General features: G+C 47.5%; 2 protein-coding genes and 1 long non-coding RNA gene across 6 annotated transcripts; 1 reads left to right on the forward strand and 2 right to left on the reverse strand.

The window, feature by feature from the left end:
• Window positions 1-5,144: 5,144 nt before the first annotated feature.
• LOC136474308 (uncharacterized) lies at window positions 5,145-5,778 on the reverse strand. Its single transcript, XR_010762893.1, has 2 exons — window positions 5,680-5,778; window positions 5,145-5,510 (listed from the first exon to the last, which is right to left on the reverse strand). It is a non-coding gene; the product is annotated as an uncharacterized lncRNA (long non-coding RNA).
• A 4,190-nt stretch (window positions 5,779-9,968) lies between these two features.
• On the forward strand, window positions 9,969-14,053 carry LOC136474309 (filament-like plant protein 7). Of its 3 annotated transcripts, none has more exons than XM_066471899.1 (4): window positions 9,969-10,246; window positions 11,123-12,962; window positions 13,061-13,121; window positions 13,224-14,053. In XM_066471899.1, the coding sequence occupies exons 2-4, from the start codon at window positions 11,170-11,172 to the stop codon at window positions 13,725-13,727; spliced, it is 2,358 nt and encodes a 785-aa protein (XP_066327996.1). In that variant the 5' UTR covers window positions 9,969-10,246; window positions 11,123-11,169; the 3' UTR covers window positions 13,728-14,053. The 3 variants fall into 3 exon arrangements, with proteins under 3 accessions (XP_066327996.1, XP_066327998.1, XP_066327997.1); XM_066471901.1 differs by having other exon boundaries at window positions 9,971-10,246; window positions 13,236-14,053; XM_066471900.1 differs by lacking the exon at window positions 9,969-10,246 and adding an exon at window positions 10,880-11,015.
• Window positions 14,054-16,103: 2,050 nt separating this feature from the next.
• On the reverse strand, window positions 16,104-18,008 carry LOC136474310 (uncharacterized). Of its 2 annotated transcripts, none has more exons than XM_066471903.1 (4): window positions 17,739-18,008; window positions 16,856-17,006; window positions 16,548-16,772; window positions 16,104-16,451 (listed from the first exon to the last, which is right to left on the reverse strand). In XM_066471903.1, the coding sequence occupies exons 1-4, from the start codon at window positions 17,747-17,749 to the stop codon at window positions 16,434-16,436; spliced, it is 405 nt and encodes a 134-aa protein (XP_066328000.1). In that variant the 5' UTR covers window positions 17,750-18,008; the 3' UTR covers window positions 16,104-16,433. The 2 variants fall into 2 exon arrangements, with proteins under 2 accessions (XP_066328000.1, XP_066327999.1); XM_066471902.1 differs by having other exon boundaries at window positions 17,722-18,008.
• Window positions 18,009-21,313: the final 3,305 nt, after the last annotated feature.

Consider the following 21,313-nt stretch of genomic DNA (forward strand, 5'->3'; position numbering starts at 1 on the left):
ATGATGTGGCCTTGAATGCCAAGCTCTTCTTCTTCTCATCTTTCTTCTCCTTCTTTTCTTCCTTCTCATCATCATCTCTATAGGCATCATCGGTCATGATATCTCCCAAGATTTGGTTGGTGTCATTGTGTTCAACTCGGTCCTCACTAGCAAGGTGATCAACATGCCAAATCTTGCGGGCAAACATCTCAAGAACTTATTAGAGAAGTCATTGTCTTCTATCTTCTCACCAAATGCCTTGAGATCATTGACAATCACTTCCATCCGATGAAACATATCCGGCACACTCTCATCTTCCTTCATCTTGAAGCTTGCAAACTTCTCCTTGAGGATGTATGCCTTTGCACCCTTCACGGCTTGAGTGCCCTCAAATAATTCTTCTAACTTCTTCCATGCCTCATGAGCCATCTCAATGTTCTTGATTTGCTCAAATGTTCTCTCATCAATTGCATCATGAATGACACTTAGAGCAATATCATTATTTTGAAGGAGCACTTCTTCGGCGGCGGTGGGATTCTCTGGATCACCAATCTCAATTTTGGTTTCCACCACCTTTCACACCTTTCTATTGATTGACTTGATGTGTGTGACCATCTTTGACTTCCAATAAGGATAATTTGAGCCATCAAATTAGGGTGGCCTCTTGGTGTTGTTGATTTGAGCCATTTTTACACTAAAGGATGTTAAGCCTCAAATTACGGTGACCTCAGCTCTGATACCACTTGAAAGGTCCTAATGTCTAGAGGGGGTGAATAGCCTAATAAAATTTCTACAACAACACTTAACAAAATAGTTAGATAATTATGAGGCAAAGCAAGTGTTGCGCTAGCCTACTCAAAATGCAAGCCACCTACCACAATTCTAGTTTAGATAGTATCTACTCACACAAAAGCTATGATACTACACAATGTTAGTGTGCTCTTAAAGACTAACTAAAGAGCCACACCAACCAACCAAGCAAGCTCTCACAACTAGTTACACTAAAGAGCTTGACAACTAGTTTGCGGTAAAGTAAAGAGAGTGATCAAGAAGTTTATACCGCCTTGTAGAGAAAGGAACCAATCAATCACAAAGATGAACAACAATGAAGACCAATCAACTCGGAATCAATGATGAAGACAATGATTTTTACCGAGGTTCACTTGCTTGCTGGCAAGCTACTCCTCGTTGTGGTGATTCACTCACTTGGAGGTTCACGCGCTAATTGGCTTCGCACGCCAAACCCTCAATAGGGTGCCGCACAACCAACACAAGATGAGGATCACATAAGCCACGAGCAATTTACTAGAGTACCTTTTGGCGCTCCGCCAGGGAAAGGTCAAGAACCCCTCACAATCACCACGATCGGAGCCAGAGACAATCACCACCTCCGCTCAACGATCCTCGCTGCTCCAAGCCGTCTAGGTGGCGGCAACCACCAAGAGTAACAAGCGAAATCGACAGCAAAACACGAACACCAAGTGCCTCTAGATACAATCACTCAAGCAATGCACTTGGATCACTCCCAATCTCACTATAATAATGAATCAATGATGTAGATGAGTGGGAGGGCTTTGGCTAAGCTCACAAGGTTGCTGTGTCAATGAAAATGGCCAAAACATGTGAGCCACAGCTGGCCATGGGGCTTAAATAGAAGCCCCCACGAAATAGAGCCGTTGTACCCCTTCACTGGGCACTGATCGGGGTGACCGGACGCTCCGGTCCAACTGACCGGATGCTGCTCCTCAGCGTCCGATAGCCCAATGGCGGCCACGTGTCTTCTGCGTTCAACAGTGAACATTTGATCTCAACGGTCGACAAGCCGACCGGACGCTCCGGTAGAACCGACTGGACGCTGAACCCTCAGCGTCCGGTCGTTTACAGTAAGGGTCCAAAACGTATCTTTGCCGACCGAACACGTCTGGTCATGCCTGACCGGACATAGACCAGCGTCCAGTGCTAAACCCTACACACTATGTCAACCGACAATACTCCCGGACGCAGCCCTTCAGCGTCTGGTCGCTGAGCGACCCAGCGTCCGGTCACTTGACCGACGCCAGCATCTCATTGTTGTACATGACCGGACGCGCCGGTTCCTCCGAGATCCATCGTTCGATCACTGTATAACCAGCGACACTTACTCGTTTTCACTTCTAACTTCTTCACCCTTGCTCAAATGTGCCAACCACCAAGTGTATCACCTTGTGCACATGTGTTAGCATATTTTCACAAACATTTTCAAGGGTATTAGCATTCCACTAGATTCTAAATGCATATGCAATGAATTAGAGCATCTAGTGGCACTTTGATAACCGCATTCCGATACGAGTTTCACCCCTCTTAATAGTACAGCTATCAAACCTAAATGTGATCACACTCTCTAAGTGTCTTGATCACCAAAACAAAATAGCTTCTATGATTTATACCTTTGCCTTAAGCTTTTTGTTTTTCTCTCTCTTCTCTTCAAGTTTAAGCCTTTGATCATCACCATGCCATCACCATTGTCATGCTTATGATCTTCATTAGCTTCTCCACTTGAAGTGTGCTACCTATCTCATAATCACTTGATAAACTAGGTTAGCACTTAGGGTTTCATCAATTCACCAAAACCAAATAAGAGCTTTCAGCACCCCTTGTGCTCGTGGGTGCCCTTGGTCGACGACCAAGGAAGACCTGAGGCACCACGACACATGCGCCCCATCGGCCATGGTAGGGTTAGTGGAGTGCGCGATGGCAATGGGAGATGGACGGACAGATTGCGAGGGAGCGAGTGGCACAAGTGTCTAGGACAGGCGCGCGACGCGGCCGGCATTGGGGTGCGCGGCGGTGGGGCACGGCGTGGCAGCCGACGAGCGCGCGGTGAGGGAAGGGGCGCGGACAACAAGCGACCACACTGCTTCGGGGCCCGGTGAATAAACACGAAGGAGTGGGGTGTGGAGCGGGCAGATAAGCATGAGGGAGTGGGAGATTTTTTTTTTTGTTTGGGGCCTGCTCCTAGGGAGCCGCATCCGGACGAGAGTCACGGTGGATCATTGTTGTTTGCGGTTGCTAATAGATTTCTATTTTATGGATAATATTTTTGTTTTATTGCTAATATTTTTTCCCATAGCAGCACATAGGCACCCATCTAGTTGAATGATAAAGCAAACATACAATAGGAGCTGGAACTCTTTCTCGTACGCTTGTAAGCGTCACCAAACACTTCCTATATACTATGTACTGCTAACAAATAAACATTGCTTAACTCCTACGCGTAAATGGGGGACCCAGGGTTTACACAATGAGTATTCAAACACTAAACCTAATAAAATTTATGAAAATTGGCTCCATATCGCTGTATTTAGATGAGATTTGCAAACAGTATCATCGGACTCTCACTCCTCCAAAATACAATACTATGTCTCACGTCTTACTTCACGAGTCATTCATTACTTGGTTATGAGCTACTTCTCCTTCCCTTTGGCTGAAGCTACCATCACCTCATGTGCTCCAGACCATGTTTATTGTTGTTGTTTTGTGTTGGTCTAGATGGTCCACAAAACAGGAGAAAGGAAGAGAGATCATAGAAGAATATGACAGAGAACCTAATAGAAGTAGTTGGTTGGAATTTTATTTAATGTTGAACTATGTGGTAATTGAGTGTTGATGAGGATGGATGTTTGGGCCGCGAGATATTAGTGTTGAACTAGGCAAGTTATTACTTTAGGCCATGATTCATGGTTATTATATGCAGTTTGATTCCATGTTATAATTAATATATATATATATATATATATATATATATATATATATATATATATATATATATATATATATATATATATATATATATATATATATATATATATATATATATATATATATATATATATATATATATATATATCAGAATAGTTTATTCTGTAGCCAGGCAAACCGACCGCATCCCGCTGCCGATCCGATCCAACCGGGCCAGCCTGTAGGCGTTTACTGCTTTCCTGTTCGGGCTACCAAGCCAGCTGATGCATGCAGGGATGTGAGCCGTTTACTGATTTGGCTAACAAGCCGGCCGGAGCTAATTACGGCAAACAAGCCAGCTGATGCATGCGAGGATGTGAGCCGCACATGCGGCAATGGCGTTAATTAGTGACGTCATGACCCGGCATCAACGCACAGGTAATTGCAGTAAATATAATCACGCCGGTGCTTACGAGAAATTATGTGCATGTCTTCACGGTGCAATGCATGCAAGCGTGTATAGATGGTTTACGAGAATATACATGAAGCAGGTTTACTAGTGTAAACTTGCATGGTGTTACGAGAATAATAAAAGGAAGTTACGAGAATAGAATTTAACAGACCGTGTACGCTTAGATTGTAGTTACTATAATAATAAGACGAATTTACTAAAATAGTACAGGATGTCAGTGGCTTGAGATGGTAACTAGGATAGACTTTACTATAATTTAGCATCACGTTGTTCCGAGAAACTATTTACTATAATGAGTAGAAGAATTATCATCAAATAGTTACGAGAAAATCAAACTTGAGAATGAAGATGGGGCCTGGAGTTAGCACAATTAGGCTGCAAAGCCATTTTCCAAGAATTGGTTATGATAATATACAATGATGATCAAGTTACTTTAAATTCGCAATGAAAATTATTTACTAGAGAATCTAGCAAAATATAACATGCCATCCCCACACATTCACCCTGTTCGCTTGTTGGTTTCAGTCAGTTCAAACCAGTCAGCCAACAGTGTTTTTCTCTCACAATAAACCAGTACCAGCCAGCCCAAGCCGTCTCAGAAGCTTTGCTTGCATATTCTATCTGGCACTACTCCAACACATGCAACCTGGTGCACTGACTAGTGATCAAACTGAGATCAATCGGTCATGCCTGTTTGATGCTCAGTAAAGTAAGCAGCTGCTGCCGGGAAGCCTACAGCCTGTTCGGGAGGCCGTATCGTATCGTGGATTATTTACTGCTGGCTGGTTTGGTGTGAGAGAAAAACACTGTTCCCGACTAAAAATTTACGATCGTTTACGAGCAAGCGAACAGGCTGATAAGTCAGAATGATCTTAAATAATATGATGCTTATAAGTCAGAATGGGAATTGCCGATGAAAAATATAGTTTAATACTCATGGATAAATTAAGCTGGCCATGAACACGGTAAGTCAGAATGGGAATTACCATAATGTGGCGTCAATCAATCACTATAAGGACATGGCCAATTTACCATGATATACAGTTACAATATTCAAATAGTCAAATAAGCATCTAGATTTTTTTTGCAAACAACTGATGGATCAACTAGTATGGGTTCGGCTACAGACTGGTGACGCCATTGTGGTAACTTCAGCTGTGGTCCTGTCGCCGGCGCTGCTCCTGTTGCCTCCGCGAGCTCGCCGAAGCTGCTGCTGCTACCACCGGCAGCCAACGATGTGGCCGCAGCCACAGACAGGGAGCCGACCCCGCCGCCATCTCCCCGCACGGACACGGATGTTCGGCATCCCACCTGGATCCCCGGAGTGCATGGAAGTGCTAGTCTGTGCTTCGGATCAGACAAAATAATTAAGCATACAAGGCAAAGTGCGTTTAGCTGTAGGAATCCAAATGCACCATTCAAATAATAAACACATAGGAACACACGGAGGAGCACATGCACATCCATGACCAAAAGAATCAAGAAGCTAGCAAGGACCGTGCCCACTTCACCTGATCACCGCCACCAGAGCTCCCCGTCGACGCGAGGAGAGGCGTCACTGCTCAATGTGGGGAGGCCGGGGATGGGGACGCCCGGGGCGCCGTCTGAACATAGTTTAGAATTTCGGCCGAAATTCGCCGAATTTCGGCGAAAATCGATTCTATCGCCCAGGCCCGGTAACAGCCCATACCAGTGTATAAATTTCGGCCTGATTTAGATTTTTTTTTGGCCCAGCAGAGTCCATACAGCCCATCTATCCATCTCCGATCACATAAAGTCCAACTTGAAACCCTATCCGACGGGAATTTTATTTCTCTCCTCCTCAGACACTCCGCCGCCGCGCCGCTAGCCTTCTCTCTTCACCTCTTCTCTGGATCTGCTGCTCGCTTGCTCCGGAACTAGTAGTGATGGAGCTGGCGGAGGCGTACGCGCCGGACCACCACGCACGGGCAAGGCAGCACGGCTGCTCTGCCGCCACCTGTGATCTCTCTGCTCCAGTTCCCTTCCGCTTGCCTTTCTGACTCCGGCCATGAGACGAGCCGATGCGCCGTCGCAGCTGGAGACACCCCCGCGTGGATGGCGCTGCAGTGCAGAGCCTACACTTTTCTTCCGAGTCTTCGTATGATTGGAGTATTCGATTGGCCTTCTATCGTCTTGTTCATTTGCTCCTCTGTAATGTGAAAGGTGTTCTAGTTGACTATGAATTGGTAATAAAAAAGGTGAGATTATGCATAATCTATTAGTTCTCAAATTTCGACTGATTCTTGTTTAAATTCCTGTTTGAACTAGTTCAAATTTTTAGACAAATTACGGTCAAATTCAAATTTCTGTTTGAACAAATTCAAAACTTTTTGTAGCGATAAATCCCGAAAATCACCGAAAATCGTGAATTTCGTTTCTCTCGCTGGGTACCGATTTTTTTTGAGCAAACGGTAGCCCGAACTATGCGTCTGAACCGGGCGAGACGCATCACCGCCGAGGGCACCGACACCGCCGCCGGGGCGCCATCTGCGCGAGGCGAGGTAGGTTGCAACGGGATGGGGAAGGGCGCCGCGGCTGCGGTCGGGAGGAGAACGGGCGCTCCGGCCGCCGTCGGGACAGAAGGATGCGCCGCCGCGGGCCGTGTTGGAGAGGGGGCGCCGGGATCCCGGAGCTGCCGCCACGGGCCGGATGGGGATTGTCACCTCCTCGATGTCTGTAGCTCACCGGTCTTGAAATGGCAAGGGCCGCCGGTCGGTGAGGAGGCGCCAGCGCGGCCGCCTGATGCAGATCCACGCCGTGGGCAGGGTAGCCACCGCCGCTGCCCTCTGATTCGTATGGGATGATAGAGAGAGAAAAAAAAAAGGGAAAATGACGTGATTTGAGGATATAAAACCACGTGATTAGGGGATCGGATGATTAAATGACTAGCCAAGCTGAGCCACGGTGGGATGTAGTTGAGCCGAGCGAGCCGAGCGGTGGGGAGGCTGTCTGGTTCTGTCCGTATCCTTGGCTGGGTCGGACGTGGCGGTTGGGTCCAGCTACAAAATAGAGTATTCTGTAGCCAGCCACGGTGTAATAGTTCTATATATATATATATATATATATATATATATATATATATATATATATATATATATATATATATATATACACACACACGTAGTAACATACATACTATATTATTGTAGTTTTTTTCTAAAAATTTTGGGCATTCAAGTGAATGCCCATGAACTGCATGGGGCCCGCCCCTGCTACGCATGGTAGTCATCCAACATTATTATTACCACTAACATGTTACTTGTTTATTTGCTTCCTTAAGAATGGTCCACTCATCTCATAGGGGCCGAGCCCTCTCAAACATCTGCCAAATTGTTCAGTAGAACTTCTCAATAGGGCCACCACCTGTCGTAGATCTAGAGCGATTAGATCCTTTTATTGGCTTTGGCTTTGGCTCCACTACAAGAACCTCATTTCCATAATCAGAAAATTCTTTACTACCACTTTCACCATCGAGTGATCTAGGTCAATTTATCCCCTTTCTCTCTTTCCTTTTCCTTGGCTTTCTGTTCCCTTTCACCGGCCTTCTTTGTAAGCAAAGCAAACATCTCTTTTTTCACTGTAGGTGGAACTTTCCTGCACTTTGTCACATTGAACCCTTTAATGCCAGCAAGATATGGTACTTTATTCTTGTAACCCCAGAGGTGCAGAGCTTGTCACAATACTTGCACATAACCAATGCTTCTTGGTTATGTTTGGGCAAAAACAATGAGCCCATGCAGGGCCATCTGAGTTGATAGCAGCTTGTGATGATAGTGCATTCTTGGTGTGATGATAGTGCATTTGTTACTGAGGCAGAGGCAGAGGCAGAGTTTGACGGGTTACCTATGCAATTAAAGTGCAAACACAAAATGCAGCACAATTAATACGACAGCCAACTGTGAGCAGCAAGAAATTGCATCCATAACAATTAACAGTTCATAATAGTTGCATAACATTATGCACAATCAGAGAAAATAATCTACATAGGGCTAGTTGCACAAACATATCCCATGCCGTGTGTGGTCAAAAGAAACGCGGGAGTTAGTTCATTTTTGCGATTGCCGTCCCGTGTGCGGTCAAAAAAATTATCGTGGCCGCAGGGCGTTTGGCGCAATTGTTTGATTGTTTTCGCTGTCGCTAGGCGGTCCCAAACACGCCCAAACTACTCAGGGTCTCAGAAGAGTTTGTGTCACAACTCACGAGGTGGAAACAAGCACAATCCACCGAGAGGCGAGACGGGAACCTCAACCGATGAACGATGGAGTTGCTAACCCATGACATATCATTTCCCGTGGAGAAACGCAACATGATCTGGTATCCGTGATACCTTCATCCCTTGGCTAGTCACTAACTCTCAACACTCCATTTCGGTTGCAAGCACGGAACGCCAACCGATCGACGGGATCAAGTGCTGGCCCAATCCTTTTCATCACCTCATTCGCACTCTTGCAGAGCACCCCGCACCTCATCTCAGTGGGATGTCGCCGTGCAACCAACCGGTTGACCGCTCATCGGCCGGCCAATGGCCCGTGAGGCCGTGACCGTGACCGAGCGAGAACGAAGTGCTCGCTGAAAACCCACTGCAAAACGCCGCTAGTGGTTCGGTGCCGAGCTCATCTCACGCGCCTGCCCCACGGCACCGGCAGCCGGGCGGCGACGCGGACGTGTCTCTGCCTGCGCTGGTGACAAGTGCGTCCTGTTCCTGTCCTGGTATCCCATTCCTATCCGTCGTCGGAGTCGGAGACGTTGCTACGCACTCCCCAACAGCTGCAAATCTAGCACTGGCTGATGACAAGTGCAGAGGAGCTGCCGCTTGCGCCATAAGCATCTTGTACGTACGTTAGTGTCCAAATCCAAGTATGCAATAAGATACTGTACGAATGAATCTTACTGTCCATCCGGTCAGTCCTTCCGCCAAAAAAAAAAGACGCAATGTAGTTGTGAAGTCATGTTGCTTCAAAAATTAATTGCTTCAAAAAGAGTCATGTCCACAGATTGGTGCACTGGATGATGGCTTTGATCCAGCACCAAAAGTGATGACTTTTTCTCTTTCACTTGAGTCAGATTCAAGTGCTGCCGATCGACCTAACACGTGGAGAGCATGTCCGATATCGTGCTCCGCATTTCTCCTGTGTCCGGACGACGATTTCACAATGTTCCTGACGTACTTGCCAGTCTACAGAGTGGTGCCATGGACGGGTCAGTGATTTTTTTGTTGGTCTTATAAACCTCAAAAGCTGACGGCGCCATTTTACCGACCTATCTTCGTCACCCCAACGTCCACAAGGTGCAATGCCACATCGATCGCTTGCAGAAAAAAGTTAGTCAGTAACCTATCTGGATAGGTAATTCAGGCTGTCGACGACAAGAAATGCAGAATATTTTTCTGAGAGAGAAAAAAACACACGCACACTACATATATATCAATCTCATTGTAAGAAGTAGAACTCATGAAATCGATGTTACTAACATTTTCTAGAGGGAAAAAATGAAATTGATAACAAATTCCAGTCGTCGCGTGCAAACTGGTTATCCTGATCCTCCAGCAGAGCAGTCGAGCAGCCATGTCAATGTCAAGGGGAGGAAGACGAAGAACCGAAGAGGCCACGGCTGATCTCCGGTGGGACGTGTGTGGTCGTATCGATGTACTACCCAGGACAGAACTGAACAGCCCAACTGCTGCTCCAGCTTGCAGTCTCTCTGACAGCATGCCTGAACCACCAGGCTTCCGCGTCTTCCTTGACTCCTCCGCTTCCCGCCAAGCGAAAGCGCCACCCGCGCTGCCCCCCTTGGCGCCTTCCTCCTCAACAGGCTCTACTCCTGCAACCGCAACCCCCTCCAAGGCACACCGACCAAACTGCCAGTACCGCTTGCACCTTAGCAGCCAAGCTGCCTACTGCTACTGACGGAATGCCTTGAGCGAGTGAGGTGAGGTTTCCACTCGCCAGTCGCCGGTTCAGTTCTTGCTTCCTGCTCCGGCCGTGGTACCTTGACCGAGAAGCTAGCTATGCATCCCTGCGGGCGGTGGCTGACGAATTGCATAGCCTGATCAACCAGGTACTGGTTGGACTCTTGTCGCTTTGGTTCTGATGCTTTTCGACGCGAAAATGTCCTGCACTGCGTTGCTCTTTCTGTTTCGAGTTATTCGAATGCTGAGTTTCAGTTTTGCAACTAGATTATTACTACTTCATGTGTTCGTCAAATTCAGTTGATACACTTCATCAGGTTTCCGGTTTGTTTCTTCATCGTTACATTTTCGTTACTTCAGTCTTTAGCTAATAATCTTACAGTTTTATGATGAACTCAAACAAATAGGCAGTTGTCAGAACATCAGCAGTTTCATCGGTCTTAAATTGGACAGTCAATATCAAATTATGGATCATGGGTTTAGATGATCATCGTACTTTTGAATGTAAACGACAGACAGGGTTCATCAGTACGACCCAACAGTACAAAAACATACTTTCTCTAGTTCTGTTACACTTAGTACATGGTTGGTTTGGTGGTCATAATTTGAGAGGAACTAATGTTCAACGCTCCTGACGACAAAGAGTTCAGTTAACAGCAAGTTTTTTTCTTCGGAATGAGACACGTCAACTAGTAGCGGTTGCTTCAGAACCCACACATTTCTATTTCTCCTTTACAAAAAGCTTTGCTGGATGGAATCAAGAACTGTTCAGTTCTAGTAGGACTATTTATCTTTAGCAGCTGGTTGGCAAAACGTGAGAACCAAACTAGTGCAGTTGTTGGGGGTTCATACATAAGAAAGAGCATCATGCAAACCTAATTGGCTTGCCCAACAGCTGTTCTTACAGAAGTTGTTAACGTAAATTCTTTCTTTCTTTTCCCACGTATTCTTTGTTCTGCATAAATTTTTAGCTGGATATCCTCATTGCTCAGGCTGAGCTAACAATGCTTAACTATACTACTCAGTGATTGTTTTCAAGGGATAATCTGGAGAAGCAAGCATCAAGGTAACAATGGCTGAAATGGGAGAAGCTCTGAGATCCTGCATGGAACGGCTGGTCATTGCCAGGGAAGAGCGGGAGCAGATCATCGTGGAGGCGGCCAACGAGATATCCTCCGAGAAGAAGAAAGTGCGCGAGCTCCAGCAGAAGCTGGAGGACGCGAACAAGAAGGTCGCGAAGCTCGCCGCCGAGAACAACCACCTCAGCAAGGCCGCTGACTCCAAGGACGCGCTGATCGGGGAGCTGAGGGAGTCCGCGGCGGCCACTGGGAACAAGCTCGCCGACGCGACGGCGAGGCTAGAATCGGCGCAGAAGCAAGCCGGGTCGTTGCAGTACGAGGTGCGCATGCTCCAGAAGGAGCTGGAGGTCCGGGGCCAGGAGCGGGAGTACGACCTCAAGTCCGTCGACGCCGCGCGCCGGCAGCAGGCGGAGCACCTGAAGCGGATCGCGGAGCTGGAGGCCGAGTGCCAGCGGCTGCGCGCCATGGTCCGAAAGCGCCTCCCCGGGCCGGCAGCGATCGCCAAGATGAGGGACGAGGTCGATCAGCAGCCGACCCAGACCCCCACATCAGCCAGCCCGAGGCGGCCGCGTCTCGCGATGCCCTCCTCGCCGCGGTCGGTCGTCGCGCCGCGGACCCCGTCGCCGCGGCGCTCCTCCGTCTCGGACGCCGAGGGCTACGCGTTCAAGCTCCGCGCCGTGGAGGACGAGAACAAGGCGCTGAAGCAGGCGCTCGCCAAGAGGGAGAGCGAGCTGCAGTTCATGCAGATTAAGTACGCCGACGAGGCCTGCAAGCTGACCGTGGCTCAGAGGCAGCTCAAGGAACTGACGGAGGAGAACAGGCAGCTGAGTGACGCCAACAGTCAGTCTGAATCCTGGGCTTCTGCTCTGGTTTCTGAACTGGACAAGTTCAGGTCAGGCAACCAAAACGGTGCGCCCATCATGGCACCATCTTCATCTGAGATGAACTTGCTCGATGATTTCGCTGAGATTGAGAAGCTGGAGATGGCATCAGGTGATCAGAAGCGCAACGCGCAACGCGCATCTCTGAAGAAGGCAGATACAGGACTGGTAACGAAAGAACAGAATGGCAGTGGTCCTGTCCTGGATGGTAGTATCTCCAACGGCCATACTGAAAAGGTTAAGAATATTTGGGAACTAGTTGTGCACAGGCATGAAGCAAGTGGGGAAAGTGTTGAAACTATTATTGAACAGATAAGCCAAGCATTGGATCAGACAGCTATTTCTGCCAAGAGAGATGATTCAGTTGCAATGAATGACCGGTCTGAAATAGAGAAGGCGGTGAGAAATATGGTTGAGGAAATCACTTCCATGATTCGCACATCTGCAGAAGACAATGTTGCAAGATCAAGAGTGCTGTTGCACAACAAGTCTGAACTTTTTCGCCGCCTTGAGCACCTGGTTCATTTCTGTCATGATCTACTTGAAGGGAAATGTAACCTTGGAAAGTTCATAGATGAGGTTTGCCTCGTCCTAAAGTATATAGTGAGCCAATACTTCTCAGATCAAGATCAGACTGACAGTTTGAACAGTAATACAGAAAATTTTGATGGAGTTAAGTCATTGAGTACAGTGCCCGTAAATGGTACACATGACACTGAAAGCGCTAAACCAGCAGCAAAATTAGGTATTCAGACAGAAGCAGAGGAAGAACCAGTTCAGTCAGTGGAAAGCAAGATTATGGCCAATCATCTACAGAAGCCTGATACAGAACCGATACATGTTATACAAGCCCAGGATGATAGTATCCTTCCAGGAAGAAAATCGGCATACTGTGAGATAAAAAGGTAGATTTATATGTCACTACGTGTATTAGTCATGTTTTTTTTTTTTAAAAACTATTGCCAACAGTTTAGAATTTTGATGTATATTCTTTATCATGCAGCCCTGTTGCTGAAGCAAGTGTGGAAAATTGTGCAGCTCAAGAGGAAAGTCATTTAGCAACAGTAAGTTATGGTGTCCTTGCTATACATTCTTACAGGAAAATAGTATAGTAGTAGTTACAATATTCAGTATATCATCATCAGGAACTGAACTCACAACATCAGCATTCACTGCAGAACTCAGAGATCCTCGCAGCAGCTGACAAGCTCGCCGAGTGCCAGGAGACGATCACGATTCTGAGCAAGCAGCTGAAAGCTCTAAAGATGCCAGCAACTTCAGGTCCTCTAGACACCTCCTCCATCTGCATCCCCAGGCCGAGCAACGCGGCGTCCGACTACAGGCCGCAGTCGCTCGCGAGCATCCTCGCCGAGGAGTTCGCCGACGCCGAGGCCTCCATGTCTCCCACCACACCCAAGCAACAAGTGCTGTCCAAGAAAGACGGAGGTGAGGTCTGTGCTACGCCGAGGAGGAGCGCAGCACAGCAGCAGGAGAACACCGGCGCTGGTGCTGACGACAAGGATTCGATGCAGATAGTCGTCCATCCTGTGTTCGCCGCCGCGCCGCTGCGGCAGGACGATGTTTCCGCTGACCCGAAGAGGAAGAAGAAGGGCAGTACGAGCCTGCTGGGCAGGATCATGTTCAGGAAGAGAGTGGAAGGCGGCTCCTAGACCGACTGATCGACATGGTGGATGCACTCTGCAACCTGCAGCCTGCAGCCTGCAGCCTGCAGGTGTGACATGGATCCGGCCAGGGCTGCTACTTTGTGATCATTGTTACGGAGTACTTGTTAGCGTGTTCTGTTTATGCGTTTCCTGCTCCCAGTGAGCGATCTTCCAGAGCCTTGTGGTGGCTGATGCCAACTGGTTCTGACACATGGTGTGGGCTACGTATCTGCATTTTGTTCTTGACGTACATGGACAAATTTTTTTGTGTGTATTTATGAACATCACGGTTGTGCAAATGTTAATTTATTGAAGGAGAATAGGTTCTTTTATCCTTACAGTACTAGAACAGAATTGTGTTCTATGAGCTGTTCTTGTACTTGCCTATACTTTTTTTTTGGAAGTGAATACTTGCCTATACTGCTGGACTAGTGGACTATTTATGGCGAGAGGACTTGATCATCAGGCAGTGCCGGCGTGCCGCAGTGGAAACTACGGACAAAATCAGTGCAGCAAATTTCTCCTTCTAACTACAAGTCAAATTTTAAGGTTCTTGAAAAAAAGAAGAGCCATCTATTTAGATAGATCTTATGGTTATAAAATATAAAGAACCACCGGAACCACAAAAATACGAAGGCCATGAACTGGTTTCTAATTAAAATTTTTAAGGGTATAATTGTATTTTTACACCTCAATAACCTCCTCAGCGCACCGGCAGCTCCCTGGCAAGCGCGGAGTCCGATGGACAGGACCTGCATCTATCTCCCTCTCCTAGCGCAGACGGCACGGACTTGAAGTATTAGTGGACTCATGTTCTGCTCTCTTACAAGACATAACACAACTTGAAGGTGACATGCTCGGATCATGTGCTTCTGAAATCAATATCAATTATTTTTCAATTAGTAAAGCAAGAACAGGCATCCTAGCGTCCAGACGTCCGCTCCCTTTCCCAACACCCCCACCCCCGCAGAATCGGATCCCAAACCAGAACAGGATGGAATGGAATAGAATCCGGATGCTGCTCCCCTCCCCAACGCACCCGGTTCCCCCACAGTACCCCTGTCCCAAAATAGCACGATACACTTCAAGTGCAACATCGCAAAACATATGGAAAAACTACGAAGTGCAACATCGAAATATAAATATTGCAACATCGCAAAAATATGTATTGCAACATCGAAAAACATGTACTGCAACATCGAAGAAATATGTACTGCAACCATGAAAATTATGTACTGCAACAATGAAAATTATGTACTGCAACATCGCAAAATATGTAGTGCAACATAAAAAAAAATGTACTGCAACATCGAAAATTATATGCTAGAACATTGAAAATTATGTACTGCAACATCTCAAATAGTAGTACTGCAACATCGCAAAAACATCTGTTGCAACGACCCAAAAAAATCTCATTGCAATATTCGAAAATCATCTGTTGCAACATCCCGAAAACGCATTACAACATGGGGAGAACACAGCAAAAATAAAACGTACAAAACATCCCTTGGCCCATCACCTTCGAGCTCGCCGATAGGAGGAGGGAATAGGACCCCAAAGCTTGTCGGAACCCTAGCCACCGCCACGTCCCTCAGATCCAAAGGAGGAGGAGGAGGGCTTAGATCCAGAGAAGGATCGACCTACCTCGTTGGAGCCGTTGCGGTCGTTCTCGTCTCTAGTGGGGGGAGGGAGGGAGGGAGCACAGGCGGGCGCGCGCGGCGTCCCCATCCCAGGACGGCCTGGAGAGCGGGCGGGCAGAGCGGGAGGAAAGCGAGTGCGGGGGATCAGGGTGGATTGGCGCGTCCAGCCGCCCGGTTCTCATCATTATCGAAGCGATAAGCCTAAACTGTTACAGTTTCCTTCAGAACACCGCGTCCAGCCGCCCGGTTCTCATCATTATCGAAGCGATAAGCCTAAACTGTTACAGTTTCCTTCAGTTGTTCTGGTGATGTGAGATTCAGAAGAAAAGAAGTATGAAGCCCAGTGAATGTATTCGATGCAGAGGAGACGTTTGACGAGTTGATGGCTTGTCGGCATGGAATATTGTGGCATTTTCAGGCTGTGGATACATGGTCAGCTTTCTTTTGTATAGAAGAGGGAGGAAGGCATTAAAATAAGAGATGACGATCATACATGCTGTAGAAAAAATTCCTAGCTTATAATTGTTGTATCATTACGACTACCAGTATGAGTGCAAATGTAACTAAACGTTCATTGAGTTGGATGTTTAAATTTCTTTTCTTGAAGCCACGAACTGAGCACATTATTAAAGAATTTGCTCAACTATATGATCCAATAGTTCAGAACCACTCAGTAGTAAACGAGACAACAGGAGATTTTGTGCAAAATTAATCCATAATTATGCTCAAGTGTCACACCAGGTTTATAATTCAACAGACAACAGAGAATCAGGTTCAAATTGCAACACACTACTCAGGATAGTGAGACAGCAGGCGGCAAGCTGACAGATCATAGTTCTTGGCATCAAGCACTTCCTCTTGAGTCCATAAACATAAGTATAAAAACCATTTCACGTCTGTGCATTGCCTTTTAGATAACATACTACCAGGATGGCAAAGCTTTTGTTAACTGTATTTTTAACCATACTCAGCTTGGGTTAGGCCTCCCCTTGCTCCCTCGACAGTTTGGACCAGTTGCATCAGTTACTGCAACCGCAGCAGATCTCAATTCCATAAAAAAGATATCTGAGTTTTATCCAAAAAAGAACTTCTGCAATATTAGATGGACATGTTAAGGATCACACACATGAATCTTAGATATGAGAAGAATAAGGCAAAAGTCACCTATGAGGAAGGATAGGCATACCTTCAAATCACTTATCATTTCTGTTACTTCCGCCTGATCTGCATATAGTCTGGTCATTTCTAGCTGTAATACCATCACTTGCAAATCTAGTGACACAGTGTCCCTCTGCAATCGTCGGATCTTACGACAATGATAAGATTGTTTCATCCAGTCATCTGATAGTTTCCTTTTGTCAAGGCATTCAGCCGGGGAACTTGTTTCACCAACTGATGTAGCCCATGGCTCCTACAAGAAGAAACAATCACCATTTGAATTAACAGCCAAAAAACATAAAAATGAGGACAAAGCCATGCTAGGAAGAGACATACGATTCCGCCCTCCATAGCATCTGCCGTGGCGGTTGGGGACTCGTCCGACCAGTCCTTTGTCGAGTCTTTGTAAATCGTCAAGTATCTATCATCTGACCCGTCCTCTGTCAAGTCTTTGTCCGTCACCAAGTATCCATCGTCGCTCATACAACTGAAATGAGTGGTGTAAACAATTAAACAAATAAAGAACAATCAGAAAACAATTAAACAAGATAGGAATGGTTTCTACTTACTACCAGGTCGCCTTGCTGAGCTAGCCTAGCTGTTTGGTAGCTAGCTAAAACAGCAAGTGAAACACACACTAATATCTTTTCTTGCCTTGCCTTGCTCAGCTAGGCTGGGCAATCCTCTGCAAACTAGTCTCAGCTACTAAAGGAACCAAACTGGTCATTTGTACTACCTGAACCAAACAGACATCACTAAATTTAGCTAAGACCTGAGACTGTTCATAATTCTCCTTGTGCTACCAATGGAAAGACCAAAGAGTACTGCTACAGATTGATGCCACTGCTTAACTAATATTTTTTTTAGAAGTTGCTGGTCTAGAACATATGAGTATGCTACATAGCAAGAGAAGGGGAGGTGGCGGCACTGGTCTTCTTGCCAGTCGTAGGAGTGGGATTTGGTAGTTAACTACTCAGCTAGATCGGTTAGGCGTAATGGGCTTTACGAAATTAGGCAAGAGATTTCTGGTTAGAATTTCACCGTGGCAAGCCTCGCAACAAGGAGATGACAGTTCAAAATAGGCAGCTCATACATTACCTAAATTACCTAAAAAAATACATCACCTAAATCAATTTTCAGACAATGTAGACTCACAACAGGAGATGGAGATGAGTTATCATCACCAAGTTCGGGAACTGTACCAAAGCTCGGTCCTCACCAGCCCTGCATCTGCCCGCTGACTGGGCAAGCCTGTCGTCCACACGCCGCCTGCCTGGGAGTGGGCACGCCGCCTGTTTCGGAAGGGAGGGGTGGAAGCGGCTGGCGGAGATCCAGCGTGGCGGTGGAAGCTTCTGGCGGAGATCCAGTGAAGCAAGCTTGTTGTCCGCTCGCCGCCGGAACGCCGCCTGTCTCTGAAGGGACGAGTGGAGGTGGCGGCCGTGGGCGGTGGAAGCGGCTGGCGGAGATCCATCGTAGCGGTGGAAGCCGTGGGAAGGAGTCACCGTCACGAGTGAGAGGAGTAGTAGCAATGTAGCATCAGGTGTAGCCGTAGTGGGCCTCATGGTTTAGCCGGTATGTGTGGGCCTGGGCCCTTGTCGTTGCCTTGAGTTGTGCCGGTCCAGCGTGCTTATACTGCTTATAAGCCGAGATGGCGAAGGGAGAACGGTAACTAAATTGAAACCGAACTATTCAACTCCGGAACTGCTCGATCGCATATTGATCCGTCGGAAGATAATATAGACCGAACCGATTTGTTTTCCAGCGCGCGTTGCACTCTGCACCCTGTTCGTGCATACTTTTCACGTGCCCACCCGGGGGCCGCACCTGTGGGGACCGTTGGCGACCTACGCCTGCTGCTCCTCATGTCCAGATGGACGGCCGCGTAGCACGCCCCCTCCGCCTCGCCCCACCTCGCATGAGCATCCAGCCACGTCGCTACGCCCCGCTCCTTCCCTCAAAACCCCTCATCTCTCTCCGCGTGGGCGGGACTCGAGAGTCGGCCCCAGCTTGCTGCGCCCCCGTCTGCCGGTCCCTAGCTCTGCCGCGCCCCATTCCCGGCGCATGGGCGGTGCGTTCATCATTCACCGTGCCCTGTGAAACACTTGCCACATAAAATACTTCGATGCTACATACGTCGGACACAGATGAAACATTAACATATTGTTGCAACATATGTATAAAACATATGCAACATCCAGATAAAACACTTGTAACATGTATGTGAAATATATGCAACATCCAGATAAAATACTTGTTACAGCATACGTCTGAAAATATTTTTCAAAACGCTTGCAACATAACACTGAAAACAATTGCAAAAATATGCAATATGTGCAACGTCCCAATCTACTTCTGCAACATCCATATGTAACAATTGCGGCATACTTCTGAAACATCTGAAACACTTGTGTCGGATTATTTTGCTCCGGCAATATACAACAACATGATCGCATAGACGGAATCGGATGGTAGCATACGAGACACATAGATTTATACCGGTTCCGACGTGGTACACGTTAATCCCTACTCCAGTGGTGCGACGGCTCTTGCATTCGTATATTCAATTACAGGGGTTGTTGCTCCTAGCTACAAGGTAGATGAAATTGGTGGAAGATTGCATCCCGAGCCCGAGGTCTCTACCCTCTTTTATATAGGCAGGAGATGTAGGATTACAGAGAGGACGATCGGGCTAACATATTGTTTCCTAGTTTGTTACATCAGATAGATCCTTGCTATTGTCCAGATACGTCCGTCTTGGTTTGCTTTGATCTCCATGTTGGTTGATTGCATCAGCCCTTGCGGGCCTCTCCTTTGATGGCTGCTGGGCCGATAGCTTGATGGTAGTCACATATACGGGCGGTGCAGGTACCCATGGCCCATATCTCTGACAGTAGCTTTAAGCCCTCGGGACGTCGCAATCTCCCCCCTATAAGTCCTGCGTACTGTGAGTACATAGTGAGCATCTTCGGGTGTCGAAGTATGGAGCAGCGTAATTAGATATTCCCAAGTGTTGGGTAGCCAGTATGTTGCCGTTCGAATACTAAGAGTATTTCTCGGGTAGCGAGAATATTCTTCAAGCATCGAGTGCGGTGGTGGTACACCGTACATCAAGGGATGTTGCCCCTGGCAACTGTAAGTGTCTGACTCGGGTGGTACACCCCATATCGGGAAACGTAGTTTCCTAGGCGTAGCCCTCGGGACGTTGTAAACGCCGCGTTCGGGTGGTGTTCCCGATAACCGACAGTGTAGCTTCCAAGACATCGTAGATGCCGTGTTAGGGTAGAAATACCGCTGTACTCGATAAGTTGGTTCCCGACGTATTTCGGCGTGTAAATAGTGGTTGCGCATCATTAAGTCCTAGTCGTAAACAATAATGAGGATGGGGTAGGTGCACCTCCATTGCTCGTGCGTCACTAAGCCAGTTGATTTTTAGGGTGACCTATTGCAGGTCGTCTGAGCACCAGGGTGTCACGTTCTTCTTCGAGATCCCTCAAGTGATGTGATACGAATTTTCATGAACCTCGTTAGTGCTAGAGTAAGGATGTTGTCCCAGAGCCCTGAGGCCAATATAACAGTGTTCCGGTTTGGGCATCACTGCGGGCGAGTAACGAACGCGTGAGCAGCTGTTGGTAGCTGTGTGTGTTACTCTTCGAGCTGATAACGGATAGAACGAGTGAACGTCCGCTTCACTGAAAGGAAGCGGCAGGACAAAGCTAGACTAGCAGGGGCACGTCATAAAACTCGTTTTCTAGATTCCAGGAGCTCGTACTTTGGTTACAGCCATGAGCCAACCAGTTTTCTAGTTTCCCCCAAAGGGGCACACATCCGCTAAAATAAGGTACTTCGAGCTTGTCCGAGTATTAGGAGATTTATGTGACACTGAGTGCCAGAGGTTTTAGAGTCAGACTGGTGACCCTCCCAAATACCCCCTGACTCAAGAGGGGCAGGGTCGATAGCGAATGAATCGCTACCGCTTACACCTGCTGAAGGGGCGAGCTGGGCCAAGAACCCGATCTAAGTGTCAGACCACTCGCCTGCACCGGCTCAGATGAGGGTGTATTGAAAACGAACCGCCTGAATCCGTGGGTGAGTTTGCTTACCAGAAGCCGGAGTGTCGATGTTGATGGCTTGTTTTCCCATGCACAAGCGTGTGCGGTTGGGATGCCATCCATGCTCCGGTTCCTGCTTATATAAAGAAGGGGAGGCATAAATGGGCATAATCTTATCTACGCACTGTTGAGCTTACCTCCCTTTCTTTAATTCTTCATCTTCCTCCGTCTCTATCCCCTTAGATCTAATTTTATGGAGAGCATGGGGAGCTCGAGGACGGAGGTTGCTAAACGGGCGGTAGGCAAGCGCTATCCATCCATCCACCCTTCTTTCGTCGGGTAAGTAACTGTACCAATCTGAATCGGGTGAACTTGGGGCTTTGTACTTCTTCTCACTAGGTGTTCTTCTAGGCTTCCTGTGCTTGACGATGCGAGTCCTCTCGCATCGCCAGGCAGTGTTGCGGCGGTGGAAGCCGCAACTCCACCGGTAGTCACGATGGCCGGGGATGAAGTGAGTCGTCTCCGAGCGCAGTTGGAGGCCATACAAGAAGTGATGGCTAGGTCAGAGCGGGAAGCGGCTGCTACCACGACATCCCACACTGAAGCCTAGGCGCACCTTCTCGGTAAGTTCCTGGTGAGATTCCCTATTCATCCTTCTGGAGATGTCTTGCTTTGATGAGCGGTTGCTCTAATTATGCTTCTCAGCTGTCCAAGAGCAGCTGGTCGCTGCCTAAGGCAGGGTGGC

Source organism: Miscanthus floridulus, chromosome 8, assembly GCF_019320115.1.
Source record: "Miscanthus floridulus cultivar M001 chromosome 8, ASM1932011v1, whole genome shotgun sequence".
Taxonomy (NCBI): Eukaryota; Viridiplantae; Streptophyta; class Magnoliopsida; order Poales; family Poaceae; genus Miscanthus; species Miscanthus floridulus.